This window comes from Salvia splendens, chromosome 18, assembly GCF_004379255.2.
Source record: "Salvia splendens isolate huo1 chromosome 18, SspV2, whole genome shotgun sequence".
Lineage (NCBI taxonomy): Eukaryota > Viridiplantae > Streptophyta > Magnoliopsida > Lamiales > Lamiaceae > Salvia > Salvia splendens.
Window position 1 is genome coordinate 17,583,903 of NC_056049.1, and position 16,372 is coordinate 17,600,274.

General features: G+C 35.7%; 1 protein-coding gene across 2 annotated transcripts; it reads left to right on the top strand.

The window, feature by feature from the left end:
- The first annotated feature begins 943 nt into the window (after window positions 1–943).
- LOC121777760 (low affinity sulfate transporter 3-like) lies at window positions 944–7,979 on the top strand. 2 transcript variants are annotated; one of them, XM_042175112.1, is made up of 12 exons: window positions 944–1,391; window positions 1,562–1,610; window positions 1,712–1,919; window positions 2,763–2,937; window positions 3,021–3,086; window positions 3,201–3,431; window positions 3,541–3,667; window positions 3,747–4,033; window positions 5,990–6,183; window positions 6,333–6,415; window positions 7,471–7,547; window positions 7,645–7,979. In XM_042175112.1, exons 1-12 carry the CDS (start codon window positions 993–995, stop codon window positions 7,798–7,800), a joined length of 2,052 nt encoding a protein of 683 aa, XP_042031046.1. In that variant the 5' UTR covers window positions 944–992; the 3' UTR covers window positions 7,801–7,979. The 2 variants fall into 2 exon arrangements, with proteins under 2 accessions (XP_042031046.1, XP_042031045.1); XM_042175111.1 differs by having other exon boundaries at window positions 7,471–7,979.
- Window positions 7,980–16,372: the final 8,393 nt, after the last annotated feature.

Sequence of the window (16,372 nt, forward strand, 5' to 3'; positions counted from 1 at the left end):
CTAAGTGGGACCATTTCCTTTTTTGCCAATATTAACTTTCTTGTCTCTTACTTTATTCTCTCTTTCTCTCTCCGACTATTATCTACTTTCTCTGTCCCACAGAAATAGACAATTTAGGGTTGACACGGTTTTTAATGCATAATTGGTAAAGTAAGAGGGAAGGAGAAAAAATAGTTGAAATTGTATAGTAGATGGTGGGCACATAGATGATAAAGTAAAAGATGAGTAAAAAATTGTTATAAATAGATATGAACTATTTCAAAGGGTCAGACGAAAAAATGATATATGACCTATTTATATGTGACGGGGGGAGTACTTCCTCTGTTCCCTTATAGTTTAAGCGAAACTTTTTGGCACGGAGTTTAAGAAATGAATGTTGAATGTGTTAAATAAATAGATAAAAAAGTAAGTGATGGAAAAAAGTAGAGAGAATAAAGTAAAACGTGAATAAAGTAGAGAGAGTAAAGTAAGAAAGAGAAAAAAATGTTACTATATATGAAAATGACTCAACTATGATGGAACTTCTCGAAATGGAAAAATGACTCAACTATGAGGAAACGGAGGGAGTATATTTAACCCGCTACATACCGCTTCCTATATTCTTGTGCCAAAATAAAATTGGTTTCACTCAGGTTGGGACATAAAGATGACCTCTTCTTTGTGCGACCCGAGATTTTATACAACTTTATTTTATGTGTTAAGTGGAAAGAATAAAGTAAGAAATAGTGAATAAAATAGAAATAAAAATGTTTCTATTTTTAACAATGAATTATCTTCATTGGGATAAACAAAAAAGAAAAGTGCATCATATAATTCGATGAGATGGAGGTAGTATATACAAATATGACTCATATTCCAGTAATTTTTTCAAACTACTTTTCTTAAAACCCATAGGGGGTCAACACCCTGTCCCTATATATATGGTTGATGATCTTGACACCACACAAATATCACTTGGTTTTATTATGCAACCTGATTTGCTACACTGAAACATGTGTAGTCAAATGGATGTGCAACCACCATCAAGCCAACAACTAACTCAAGTTCCCCCAAACACTTCAATTAACACCGCCATGGCCAAAGCGTCGCCTGAAAACTCCGCCGCCGTGGAGTTACAGCCGCTAGATACCGAGGCGGCCGCGGGCAGAGCGGAGAGGTCCAAGTGGCTGCTGGCCTCCGCCGACCCCCCGCCACCGTGGCAGCAACTCTTCAGCTCCATAAAAGAGTCTGTTCTGCCTCACCCCACCACAAAGCAACATAGGCCAAACCGACTACTACTCTTCTTGCAATCACTCTTTCCAGTCCTCAAATGGGGGAAGAACTATAAAGCTTCAATGTTCAAGAGTGATTTCTTGGCTGGCTTGACTCTTGCCAGTCTCTGCATTCCTCAGGTTTGTTTCTTTAATACTTTCTTCGTTCGCCATTAATTGTCTCATTTTTCTTTTTTATCTGTCCGCCAATAACTGTGTTATTTTACATTTAATATATTTATCAAATGGTGTGCCAGTTAGATATAGGACATTTATTCATGGATTGCATAATATTTTCATTTATTTTGCAGAGTATTGGATATGCTAATCTGGCTAAAATGGATCCACAGTATGGCCTGTGTAAGTCTTGCAAAAATTACAGTAGCTTCCACACTAACATACACCAATTTTCTTTTTTCTTTTTTTTTAATAAAAATAAATCTGTTTATGTAATATTTCAGACACAAGTGTGGTTCCGCCATTGATATATGCTGTAATGGGAAGTTCTAGAGAGATCGCTATTGGTCCTGTGGCCGTGGTCTCATTGCTGCTCTCTGCGATGATCTCCAAAGTGGTGGACCCTTCTGCCGATCCGACGGCATATCGACGGACCGTTTTCACCGTCACCTTCTTCACCGGCGCCTTCCAGGCACTCTTCGGAATATTCCGGTTAGTCGACTTTCTTATTCTATAAACTTATATTCCTTCCATTCGTCATTGAATACCACACTTTAATTTCATACGAATTTTAAAACATATAAAATAAATGAGTGGAAAGGTTAAGGTAATGTAGAATCCATTAATAAAATTAAAAGTGAAATAATTCCATGGTGAAGAAGGAAATACATCCTATTTTTCTAAAATAATACTCTATCCATTCTAAATAAATATGCACTTTTAGTCAGACATAAGTTTTAATGCACAATTGGTAAAATAACACAGAAGTAGAAAAAAAAAGTTATTAAAGTATTGTTAGTGGAGAATGAGTCACACCTCATTAGAGGAAAAATAGTTAGCAAATTTGGAAAGTATATTCTAGTGGAACGGACTAAAAAGGAAAGAATGTATATTCTTGTGAGACAGATGGAGTATAATTTTACCATTTTTTAGAATTAGTCCAATTTCTATATATAGAAAACACAACTTAACTACTTTTTTCATTCATGCTCATATTTTACCAATTTTGTATTAAAACATGTACTTGTTTATAAAATTCTAAAAAAATTATAAGTTGTACTCACTCCGTTCTATAGGTTTTGTCACACTTTGACCGAAAGAGGTTTTTAAAAAATGTAATTGAAAGTGAGTTAAAAAAGTTTAGAAATATGAGTCATACTTTTATATATTAGTTTTATAATAAAATGCGTGTGAGAATTAGTTAGTGGAATATGAGGTCCACTACCAAAAATGGTAAAAAGTGAAATGTGATAAATTTTTTGGAACCGACAGAAATGTAAAAATGTTTTGGGACCAAAATGAGTAACTAATTAAGGATTTTTCATGGCGTTTCAGGCTGGGATTTCTGGTGGATTTTTTGTCACATGCAGCGATTGTAGGATTCATGGGAGGTGCAGCTATTGTGATCGGCCTCCAACAGTTGAAGGGATTGCTCGGAATCTCCCATTTTACCTCCAAAACTGATGTCGTCTCTGTGCTTACTGCTGTTGTCAAAGCACTTGGTCAACAAGTAACTAATTACTACTAAAATACTATGATTTGTGTGTCTTAATTGGATTGAACTATCAACTCATGTTCAATCAACGTACGCAGTGGTATCCATTGAATTCTGTCCTGGGCTGTTCCTTCTTGATCTTCATCCTGATCACCCGATTCATCGTAAGCACTACTAAAACTACTAGTTCATTCATTACCAAAAATAAAATCATATTTTGTCCTTATATTTAGGACAAAAATTGACTTTTACTCTAAATAAAATAAATGAATTTGCAGGGGCAAAGAAACAAGAAACTGTTCTGGGTAGCCGCAACTGCGCCGCTGTTCTCAGTGATAGTATCGACCTTAATAGTCTACTTATCGAATGCGGAAAAGCATGGCATCAAGATCGTGAAGCACTTGAAAGGTGGCCTCAATCCGAGCTCGCTTCACCAGCTAGACCTGGGAGGCCAGCATGTCGGAGAAGCAGCCAAAATCGGATTAATATGCGCGTTAATAGCACTTACTGTCAGTTCTAGATCACATCTCTCTCTCTCTATATATATATATTTGCATCTTGAATTAAAATAAAAATACTACTATAAATGAATAAATCTATTCGTTTATAAATAATCAGGAAGCCATCGCTGTGGGGAGATCGTTCGCGTCCATGAAAGGTTACCACCTGGATGGGAACAAGGAAATGGTTGCCATGGGAGTGATGAACCTGGTTGGATCTGTAACATCATGCTACACTGCGACCGGTAATTAATCCATCAAAATTGACAATTTTTATTTGTTTTTCCACGCGTGACATGAATATATGTGGAAAATGAATATTAGGTTCGTTTTCAAGAACAGCGGTGAATTACAGTGCAGGGTGTGAGACAGTGATATCTAACATAGTTATGTCAGTGACTGTGTTGATAAGCCTGCTTCTCTTCACCAAGCTCTTGTATTACACACCACTGGCTATTCTGGCTTCGATCATTTTGTCGGCTCTGCCTGGACTCATCGATCTGAACGAAGGCTATAACATTTGGAAGGTCGATAAGCTGGATTTCGTGGTCTGCATTGCTGCATTCTTCGGTGTTCTCTTTGGTTCTGTCGAAATCGGCCTTCTAGTCGCGGTAATTTTACATAGTTTTTTGCATTGATAATTGACAAAACTTAATTGATATCGTGACCGAATAAGCAGGGAAGCTTGTAGGGAATAGTCACCAAGTCTGCTGATAGATGTCTTTTCTCTAACAAAATAAAAATACTTTTGTTGCATTTTTTATCAAAAATTCTGAAATAGAGTGATAGGAAGGATGATGTTGGATTAGTGGTAGGTAAATTGCGTAATGAGTGAGAAGGAATATTAACGGTGATGTTAGAAATGATGTACGGATAATATGATAAAGAGAGTAGTAAGTGGAGAATATTGCAAATTAATAAAAACAAGTTGAAGTAAATGGTTTACATAAGAATCAAACAAAAGAGTTTCCAATTGGATATATAAGTTTTACTTCATTGGCGTGGGATATTGACTAAATCTACAGTCACAAAAAATAAAAAAATTACTCCATAGATTTTTGGATATTTGAAAGTTGAGTGTGATAATTATTTGGAATTGGACTTTCTTTGGAAATTATATGTGCAAAAATAATTGTAACTAATTTTGATTATAATTAGTGAACGTCAATAGTTGGTGCAGATTTTTTTTCTATAAAAGTTACTACGGTATAATTTTAAAAATAGTCGATGATTTGAGAGACATATTTGATATTATAGTGAATATAGCTACTCAATTTCTAGGAACTTCACCGTATATAGAATGGTAATATAAAAGTCAAAATTATATTAATTAATCGTTGATTTTTATTTTTAGAGAGCTTGGGAGAGCAATCATCTTCTTAATATTTCTTCTTTCAAATTCAACAGTATTCTAGTACATTCTACAAGTTGATGGTCCTTTTTAAATAGTAGTCCCTATTAAAATGTTTGGCTCAAAGATTCGGATGTAAAAGGCATGGAGAATTTAGGGTTTAATTGTGTCAATATCAATGTCTTTAAAACACGTCCAGGTTCAGTGAATATGAGAATCTCCCATCTAATAATCAGCATCTAGGGTTCTTAATTGGAGTACCATAGAAAAGGTATCTTCAACAGTCGTAAAGAAAAGATTTTAATAAAAGTTTACCGAGATTATATTCCTTAATTGGTTGCTTTATTTAAGTGCTATCTTGATTCCAACGAAAAGTAACTCGGCCACTATCATATTTAATTATGAAAAGCAACTTTCAAAAAATGAACTTAATGCAATAAAAAGGTTATGTTTATAAATAGATTCTGTCAAAATTAAAGCCATATACTATACGACATTTTATCTACTACGTTTACAACACAAATTTTTAATCACAACCAAAATAAAATATTATGCTCCAAGTAGGGTTTCAACTGGTATTATATTTGTATGAACTATAAAATCACTTGAGTATAAACTAATGGCAAAAGTACAAATCCAGAACTATGCAGAATATGAATATTTTATATAAAAAAGATTTATATGTATGTACCGAAATTGAAAAAGATAAATTTGGGTTTTTGAACTTGAGCAGAACTCATGTAATTAGATAGGACCTGAAAGACAAAATAAGCTCAAACAATCTAATGTCAAAATAACTACTACTACTACTACTACAATTTAAGGCAACAAAAAATAAAATTACATGTTTTTAATTTACTTTATATGTCTATATGTTAATTTCCAATGAAATAATTAACGCTGCATGGTTTCTTGAGATTAGAAACAAAACTTTTGAATAAAAAAAACTATTGCATTAGTGTTACCATTGAAGCTCTATAATGTGGAATATAATCTTTCAATTTTTATGTTTCATGACTTGATCTAAGTACTTTCTCCTCTATTATGTGTCCCAGTTTTTTCGTTTAGTAGGAGTAATAAATAAGATGGAGTTATGGAATCGGTAGTGATTTTAGATCCCATCATTAGATAGTTTAGAATTTAGATTGAAGAAAATCTTGCTACGTACTAAGTATTTAGGAAATTGAAATTCGTTTGGTGAATGTGAAAAATGCAGGTGGTAATGTCATTTGGGAAAGTAATAGTGATATCTATCAAACCTAGTACAGAAGAATTGGGTAGAGTTCCAGGGACAGACATTTTCTGCAACATAATGCAATATCCCATTGCCAACAAACTCCCCGGCCTCTTAATAACTCGGATTACTTCTGCAACGTTTTGCTTCGCCAATGCCAGTTTCATCCGAGAAAGGTACACGCACACTACTTGTGCACGCACACACACATTGTTAGTAGTAGTTATAGCATTTTTGGATGAGTTAGCATTTGATTACACTTCATATATATTTGTGTGATTGTTGAATCAAACATAAATTAACGAACCGTATATATATGTTTCAGGATTTTGAAGTCAATAGACGATGAAAATAACATCGAAGAAGTCGCTAAAGGACGGCTTTATGTATTGATCCTCGACATGACTAGTAAGTAAATAATGTTATGATTAATTCCAGAGATTAATATATCAACCAATTATGATTATATTTCCATTTTAAACATGGTTTATCACTTTTAATTGTAATCTCAATTTCACATTTAAAGCAAAAATAGACATGCCAAAAAAATTCCGATGAATAGAAAAATGAGGTGACATGCAAGATACATACATGCACTGATGCAGTAGTATTTTTTAATCCAAACCCAATAGTTTGTTTTGTCGACTAGCGTAAATTCATACCATCTTTTTTCAGAATTCGTTTGAATTTCTTTTTTGCTACGTATTACATACATACATAGAGATATTGAAGATGGAATGTATTCAGACAGGGACGGATCCAAGATATTATAGTCGAGGGGGCAAAAATATAAACATACAAATTTCCATCTTATATATTATCTAGGACTGCCGTTTTTCTTCTTAGGTGGGGCAATTTTATTTTTTTATTTCAAAATATAAGGGGGCAATTTAGTGGTTAATTAATATATTAAAATAATTTTCTATATATATCTACATGTGGGAAGTTGACTCTGCCGTTTTTCTTCTTAGCTGGTGCAATTTTATTTTTTTATTGCAAAATATAAGTGGAAAATTTAGTCGTTAATTAATATATTAAAATAATTTGCTATATATATCTACATGTGGGAAGTTGAGGTGGGGCATTTTCCTCTTCTCATTACACATTGGATCCGTCCCTGTATTCAGATTCATACGCTAAATATATGCAAACTGTCACACCATGCAAATTATATACACCAGTAATGTACATTTTTAAGTGTATATAATGTACTATCTCATATAATGTAAAATATATGAATTATGTATATTATTAGGGATAGTACATTATATATACATAAAATGTACATTATATGACGTTTTGCCTGTAAGATTAGTTTGACGTCAACACACCCTTATTAAAGATTTCATAAGTCGTAGTTTAGCACTGTAAATTATCACAATTGATCAAGCATTCTCTTTAATTTTTCCCTTTTAATTAATCTTTGAGGGGTATAAAACCTATTAATTTACCAACAATGGCAGATGTGATGAATATCGACACTTCGGGTATTCATGCGCTAGAAGAAGTGCACAAGAAACTGAATGCAAGAGGACTACAAGTAAGCCATATTTCCAACTCATATAGTGATAAAGTAGAAGTACATGTTTTGCTTTTGCTTTTGCTTTTGAATTATTATTTTTTTTGGGTTTTAATAGTTAGCAGTGGTGAATCCGAAGTGGCAAGTGATTACGAAGATGAAGGCAGCAAAATTGATAAATAAAATTGGTGCAGCTGAATGGGTTTTCATGTCTATAGGGGACGCCGTGGAAGCTTCGGTTCTTCTCAAAATGAATGGTCTCAATAGTTGTTAATTAGTGAGCTTGATGTGTTACTATTAGAGGTGTTTGTGCTTGAATAAACATGATACATTTAGGACCTGCATTTCATCCAATATGTAATTAATGCTGGAATGAATCATATCCATCATTGTAAACTACTCTTGCCTCCTCTTGTTATATGTTCGTGTGAAGAATGTTACCTCTTTTCGTTATACCTAATACTTTTAGCTGCAACAGTTTATTTCTTTATAATCTTCTTCATGTGCGTCGAATTAGAGTATCCACAATGGGGCGCCCTAAAGCCCACCCTATGCACCGTCACGTCTGCATTTTATCCTCCTCCCCTTCCACCTGCAATGGGGCGCCCTAAGCATTTTACTATTGTTTTATTAATTAATTTAAATATTTTCAAATATATAAATGCAAACTTAGAAAAAACACAACGATTAACTAAGAACGGCAAAAAATTCATTGATTATAAAAAAAAGTTACACGGGTTAGAAATAAAAAAAATTGACTATCCTACAAAAGCCCCAACTTCCGGCTCAACTCATCGATCAACCTCTGAAGGAATTCGGCTCTGGCCGGATCCATACACTTCATAAGGGCATTGTGTGTATCCAACAACGTCCGTGCCATCTGAAAGAAAGGTGCGGAAGCCATGGATACACGCACACTAGAGATATATTTGGAGAGAGAGCTCAAATCGGCATTTTTCATTACTTCAAATGTAACCGGATGCAATACATATATACTACATTCAAACGACCTAAAACATTGTACTAATCTACTTTAACAAACTTTGCAAGACATGTTTCCTCTTTAAACCGCGCAACACCACGTCGCGCCAAGTACACATGTGGTCCACCATCTTAGCTGGCTTGTCGGCGGTTTCAACACGTGCGAGGTTGATCATTGGCTCCTTTTGTGCCGCACACTCTTTCCTCTTCTTTGTCTCATTCTCAGCTTCAGCTCTCGTGGAGTTCGTGGTTGTTCTGGTTTGCGCACAACGCACTGTAGCTTGATCAACTTGACGGTCCAGTGACTTGAGATCACGGATCGCGGCTTGTTGATCAACTCGGCAGGTGGCGGCTTGATCAACTCGGTTAGCAGCGGCTTGACCAACTTTGTTATCTCTTCCAACACGCCCCCTCAAACCGAGTGAGGCTAGAGATATTATTCCCAATCTTTCTCTCAGCTTCACGAAGGGTTGTCGACTCAAGGGTTTAGTGAATATATCTGCTATTTGATCCCACGTTGGAACATGCCTCAACTCAATCTCCCTGCTCAGAACCTTATCTCGAACAAAATGGATATCTATCTCAATGTGCTTAGTTCTTGCATGTAAGAATAGGTTAGAAGCCAATGCAATTGCACTCAAGTTGTCCACCCAAATCACTGGACTCCCTTTCTTCTTAATCTACAATTCACTAAGCATAGAAGACAACCAACTCACTTCAGCAGCTGCTTGAGCTAGGCTCCTATACTCAGCTTTTGTGCTGGATCTAGCAACCATAGTTTGTTTTTTAACACACCATGAGACAGGGTTCCTTCCATGATAGACACACACTCCTGTGGTAGATCTCCTATCATCTAGGTCTGCTGCCCAATCTGAGTCAGAGAAGGCACAAACCTCACCAGTAGAGTTTTTAGTTTGAATTCCATAATCTAAAGACCCTCAAAGATATCTTAAAATCCTCTCCACATCTCTCCAATGTGTGTCTAATGGTTCAGCCATGTACTGACTCACCTGGTTCACAGATAGCGTCTCAATCGGAGAATAGTCACACCACTGCTAAGAACTAGATTCACTATAAAACAAACATAAGGGAGTAGGGGAAGGGGGCTTAGCTTGCGCGAGGATCGATTGACGACGGAGCCCCGGAAGCTGCCGCGAGGCAGCTGCAGGGGCGTGCGGCGACGGGGAAGCGAGCTCGAAGCAGCGGCGGCAGACGTCGACGCCGTCGAGCGAAGATCGAGGAGGATCTGGTGTCACGGCCTCCCGAAGAGCCGACGGAGGGAACCGGTGCCGAGCGACGCAGCGGGCGGCAGCCCTGCTCGTCGAGCAGCCGGATACCAGGGACGGCAACGCTGCAGATCCGCCGGGGAGTCGGCGGCGGCAGCGACGAGATGGCTGTCCTCCAAGAGGCGACGCCGGAAGATAGGAGGTGCCTTCCTCCCCGTCAGTGCAATCGCCGGACGGAGCGAAGCGGAAGGGAAGCGGCGGGCGAATTTGGTAACGCCGTTGCTTCACCTCCGAATTAAGACGCCCAAATTGTTGAAACGAGAGTGAAAAATGCCGTGTTTAAGAAGAGTGAGAGAGAGAGAGACAGAGAGGGAGCGTGAGTAGATAGCGCCGCTGATTTGTCTCAGTTAGGCATTTACTTTGAAGAAATTGGGAGAGTTTTTTAAGGAGTCACGTCACGATGGGGAAGGAGTATATTTGAGGCTGAATTTTGGACCAATTTAATTACTTGTTTGGGCCACCATATGAATAAGGAAGTTGGGCCATAATTGAATTTAAAGGAAAAGGAGAAAGAGAATGGGCTTGTCCCAATTTATTAAGGACTTTGATTTAATTACTGGGCCACCCTATTTTAATGTTGAGGCTTCGGTAATCAAAAGTCGGGCCGAATTAATTCTTTCTGGGCTGGATTTAAATTTTGGAATTTAGCTTGGAGCTTAATTAATTAATTCTCGAATAAATTACTAAATTTTCGAAGATGGAAAATGTTGAAGTTGTGGACGCGGACCGGCGTCACTCTGCAACGCCATGGGCTGCCTTAAGAAAGTTTAAAGAAGAGAATTAGAATGGATTTTTCCAAGAACCCATATTTTATGAAATAATTGGCCAAGTATTTGTTTTCTAGAAAATAGAATTTCTCCGGATTTAGTTAAAGTAAATAATTAAATCCTGCAAAGTAGTGAAGCCGAGGTAGGATTAAGAAAAATCCTATAAGCGGAGACTAGGATATAGGTGTTAACCAATAGGATGCATGCATTCTTTTCTCAAGAAAAAAAATAGTTCAAGTACTAATTAGCGTGTTACGCTATTTATTTTCAAATGATAAAATGCTCAAAGGCAAGTGAGGCTAAAGCGAGTAATTGAGTTGAGGAATCAGCTTATCAGGTGGGTTTTCTTTTAATATCCAGCACATTAGTGTGGATATAAAGCAAATAGTTGTGAAATTATGAAATATATTTTTCTCAAAATGGAGTTGTGAATATTTTCAAGTTGTTGTCATGCCATAAAATGTGTGTTTTTGAGTCCTATCTGTTGGGGCTATATGTCTGCGGGTTTTGGAGACGCCAAAACTATGTAACGAATTCGGTTCCCAATGGGACCGCAAATTATGTTCGGAATAATGTGCGCGAGGGCTGTGAGCCATCCAAGAGGGGTTGGCCGGCTATGGTGTCCGCTAAAGGTGGCCATCTTCACGGTACACGATTCTCAGATATGGTATACATTTGAAGAACTTAGACTGCAGTCGGACTTTTAAGATCACAAAAGAATTTAGTATGCTCGGGCCTTTTAAGAAAAACCCTCGTGTGATACTGTTGATGGATGACATCTATATAATGTATGTTTTGTTTTTCGGCCCGTGTCCACTGAGTCGATGCCCTGCATGTATTTATAAATGTGCAGGTTGAACGTCAAGAGAAAGGAGTATTGATCGGAGTTGATATTATTAAATAATCAAGTGGATCTTCCAACGATTCGCTTAGTAAGGACTTATTCCGCTGTGCTTTTGTGAAGTGAGAATTGTAGAATCTCACCATCGAAATCTGATTGTTTTGATGACATGTTCATTCCCGTTTCAAAGACCATGTAATTGACTACTTGACTTCTATTTTATGATATCGATCGACTTGGCCTTTGTGCAAATTCTCAAAATTTTCCCCTTTTCTTTCCCCCGTTTCTATAATCCCTCTCATTAGTCGCGGTTTACCCGCTTTCGCTATCCTTAGCAAAATGCGGTCGTGACAGTAAGCATTGGGCATGGAATAACTACCCGACCGCGTTGATAGGCTAGTTCACGAGCTGGTTCAAAGGCACACACCCCAAGATCATTCTCGGAGCCATTGCAAACTAGCAGCTATGGATTTGACATGTTTACTTTGGTACCCGTGAGCAAGAACCATGGTTGCGCTCAGATTCTTCAAGCATTCGTCAGTACCCGCGAGCGAGAAGCCCATCAACGACTCCATCGCGGTATGGTAGAGGAGCTTTGGGCACGTAACCATTGATATGTATTTGTATTTTTTAAAAGATTGTTTCTCGTTGTATTTTTTTCTAATATTGTAATACAACGAAGATTTTCGTATTATATTAGTTGAGTCTTTCAATTTATTTTATTTATAAGGCAATAAACAAAAATTATAAAAAATAAATAAAATATGGGTGATGTGAGAAATGGAGATGGGCTGATGGATAGGGCAAACTATTGCAAGAAGATGAGACGGATGATAAAATGCTGACATGGCAGGAGGAAAATAGAGATGGATCGAATGATAAGCTTGAACTAGTGTCAGTGCTCCAAACATGTTCTCACTTATCATATCTGTGTCTAGTAGAATATGTAGTACGTGATCTATCCTGCCTAAATCTCAATATGTTTCCTCAAGAAAACGGTCATCCTACCCATTTACGCACAAGAATATAATTAATCCTTAGTATAACTTTTGAGTTGAAATCAAAGCAAGTGAGTAATAAACATAATAATTGAAACATATATCAAAAAAGAAAAGAAAAAGCAGTGATTTAAGGGAGATAGAAGGCGAGTCTGTCTTCATGACTGAACCGGAGGACTAAACACTGCCACCGTTTGAACAAAACAAAACCACCACATGGCTTCAACCCCAAGCTATTATTGGCGATTGGCTGTCCACTACTGTGAATGGCCTTATAACACTCCGCCGCCACAGTCGCCTCGTCCTCAAACTCATCCTCGTGCACGTGGACGAGATTGAGGACGAGGCGGCCATCCCATCGATCGGCTCTGAACTACTCATGGCTCACTCTCTCCTCTCCGATTATCAACCGCCCATCGCTCGTGCAATACTTCTTCATCGCCCACGCCACCCGAGATATCGGCGGCGGGAACTCCTTTTTCTGCGCCGCCGCCATCCGCCTCCTTCCCTGAGGCGCTGCGGCGGCGGCCGATTCCAGATCTGGCATCGGGAAATTTAGAATTGGTGAATTTGGGGTTTGTGCATGAGCGGTTCATATAAATACAGGAAGGAATGGTGTAACATATATTTGTATGAATAGATTTAGGAAACAAAATCTCGTTAATTAAGGTAATTACCTAAACAAAATATTTCGGATGATCCTCAATTATCTATTCCTTACATGTGTATATATAATCGTTTTAGATAAGATATTCATTAAGTGAGATGGATAGGTGTTAATTCTTGTTTTTCAACTTCACCGGAAATATTAACAATAGTAACATTTGTACACATGGTTTCTAGAGTATTGCATAATTCGAATTTTAAATAGTCTTGAGGAAATGTCAAAGAAATCATATGCTAGTACGTCGGAAAAAATATTTTTTTTAGTCTTGAGAATTTTTATATGACACTGAAACACAAATTTATCGAGTTTAAATCAAGCTAACCATATTTGGATCATTATTGGATTGATGGATTTAGATTAAGTTTGTATTGAATCTTACTGGATTTGGATTTAGATTGATATTGAGTTAATCCGATAACGATTCAATACTTACTATTTTTCTCATAATTAAGTTTATAGACTATTTATGTAATACTAAAATTACAGTCACGCTAACTTAATAGACAGACTACTTATGAAATATAGTCCTAAAATTATTATAAGGATAACTGTAAAGAGTAAAACAAGACTGACAGCTCGAACGTCAACAGATTCATCCATAAAAAAATAAATCCAGCTAATTATTTTGATCTCTGATTTGAAGTTTATTCACTCTTTATTTCCATATTCAAGGGCGTGAATCATACTCTGATAATTAATTAATAACTGAACATTATTGCAATTTGCACATCTCCGATCCTCTCACTTTTTTTTTTATCTCATTTATATCGTCAACAATATCATTATTATGGGATTATTAGATAACATCACATCACTTTTATAAAATGGAGATTAAAAGAAAATATGAAAATTTATTTTCGAATAATACTATGAAACTTGAAATGAATTCGACAGATCTAAAGAATGTGATTGTTTAGAAATTATAAAATTTTGAACAACGAATGATAACTCATACTATCATACACTAGCTAGTCTTTATTTACGTAAGCTCGGAGAGAATTACGAATCTTAGACATTTGCATTGCACTAATTTTATATGTACTCTCTTATCTTTAAAAAATCATGAAACATTGCTATAATGGTTTGAAGATTTTTTGCACACTTAAATATTTAATTTAGACCAGAATATCTCATACTATAAGGTCTTTTTTTATGAGAGAACGTCTCTTCGGTAGCACTTTGATCATTCATTTTTTTGTCTCCCTAGAAAAAACGTCAAAATATAATTAGCAATTTTGATTAATTATTCACTAAAAATAAAACAAATGTTGTGTCGGACTTGTACCCGCCACTATTTTGAATTAAAAAAAATTCTAAATACAGTTGATGACGAGAAAAGTCTGCCACTTAAACCAAAAATAAAATAACATAAAATTTAGTGTCAGAATTATTTCTGTCTCTAAAATTGAAATTAAAAAAAGTTTGAAATATAGTTAATGACCTCAAAATTCTGTCACTGATTTAAAAGCTTACTAAATTAAACAATAAATAAATTAATTTAGTGTCAGAATTATTTCTGTCTCTAAAATTGAAATTAAAAAAGTGTGAAATATAGTTAATGACGGAAAAAGTTTGCCGCTGATTATAAAATTACAAAATTAAATAAAAATAAAATAACATTTAGTGTCATAATTATTACAGTCTCTAAATTGAAATTAAATAAATTTTAAATATAGATATTGACGGTAAAAGTCAGCCACTAAATAAAAAACGCAAAATCTAAAATAAAAACAAAATGAAATAATTTACCGACGGCATCTTCCGTCACTATGATAAAAATATAATGTTACTATTTTCAGATGCTCATTTCGTCACTAGTTCTGCCAATAATTAGAGAATGATAGCTCTCTATCACTTATTCCGTCAGTAAATCACGCTTTTTTTTTTGTAGTGTGATAAATAATTACTCATCACGACACGATATACTTGACGGGAAATAAATAAAACAAAAGGACAAATTTTCACTCATACAAAATACATAAATAACCATTTAGCTTTGAGAGTATATTGGTAAAAAAAAGTTGTTCCAACAAAATTATATCAATGTCTAAAGATGTCAGTTAATATTTTTAAAGAATATGAACCATAAATAATACTCTCTCCATCGCATTTAAAAAAAATATTTTCATTTTTGAATTGTCTCACTTAAAATGAAATGTTTTCTTAAATAAAAACAATATTATTTTTATTTTTTCTCTTTTTTACCTTATTCTCTCTCCACTTAACTTATAAAATAATAATCCTTCCATCCCTCAAGAATATGTACGCTTTCCTTTTTAGTCCGTCCTACAAGAATATGCACTTTCTACTTTTGAAAAGTCTTCTCTTTCTAATGAGGTGGGACTCATTCTCCACTAACAATACTTTATTTACTTTTTCTCTCTACCTCTCTCTTACTTCACCAATTTTATATTAAAACTCGTGCTGACCCCAAAATGCATATTCTTTGGGGACGGAGGAAGTATAATTTCACAATCATTCTAGTGAGCCCATTACACGTAATGCAATACTGTACAAATTTCAAATGTTGTAGTAACTGTTAATATTGAATGTATCAGAGCATCCATACTAGGACAGACATCCCAATAGTCTAGCGCTAGGACTAACCGACGCCCTAGCCAATAAAACAAATTGAAAAATATGATTAATTCATTTTAATTGTTGGTGTTTAGAAAATATAAAACAAATAAAGTGCAATTAGTTGTAAATATTAAGTATAAATAAAAAATAAAAAAATTGGGACGTTTGTGCTCTTGTCCGCTGATGTGAGGTAGGACGTCCGGTTTCGGGCGTGGACGAGCGCTCGTCCTACTTCGGGATGTCCTACCTAACGTCCTACCTTTAGTCCGCTATTGCGATGGATACCTCCACGGACTAACCGCTAGTCCTACCTGACATCCGCTATTGCAGATGCTCTTATAGTATTAATACTTCTAAAGGCTAAACTTCAAATTTTAAATTTAGCTTAATATAATTAGGGTTTAGAAACCCTAAACAATTTAGGTTAGGCCCAGCCCAAAGAAGATTAGATATTCACTATATATACAACTAATTCTAACAACTCTTCTACTCCTCTCAAGCCTAAACGCCGTTTTGTGTATTCCAAATCCTTTCCCGAATTATGTTTTTGTTTCTTCTTTTCTCTTTGAAGGTGATTGTTGTTCTCGGGGGTATTCTATTTGCAAGATTGTATCCCGAATTAAATATGTTGTGTGTTTGGTTTATAAGATTCAATCCTACAATTCAATCTTAGATGGATAATCATGAGATAACTAGTCAACTAGTCATAGCTCCTCTATGACTAAA

Coding starts and splice junctions, on each gene's coding strand:
- LOC121777760 (XM_042175111.1), top strand. CDS start 993: ATGTGTAGTCAAATGGATGTGCAACCACCATCAAGCCAACAACTAACT. Junction 1,392..1,561: donor CCAGTCTCTGCATTCCTCAG/GTTTGTTTCTTT, acceptor TTTATTTTGCAG/AGTATTGGATATGCTAATCT. Junction 1,611..1,711: donor GGATCCACAGTATGGCCTGT/GTAAGTCTTGCA, acceptor GTAATATTTCAG/ACACAAGTGTGGTTCCGCCA.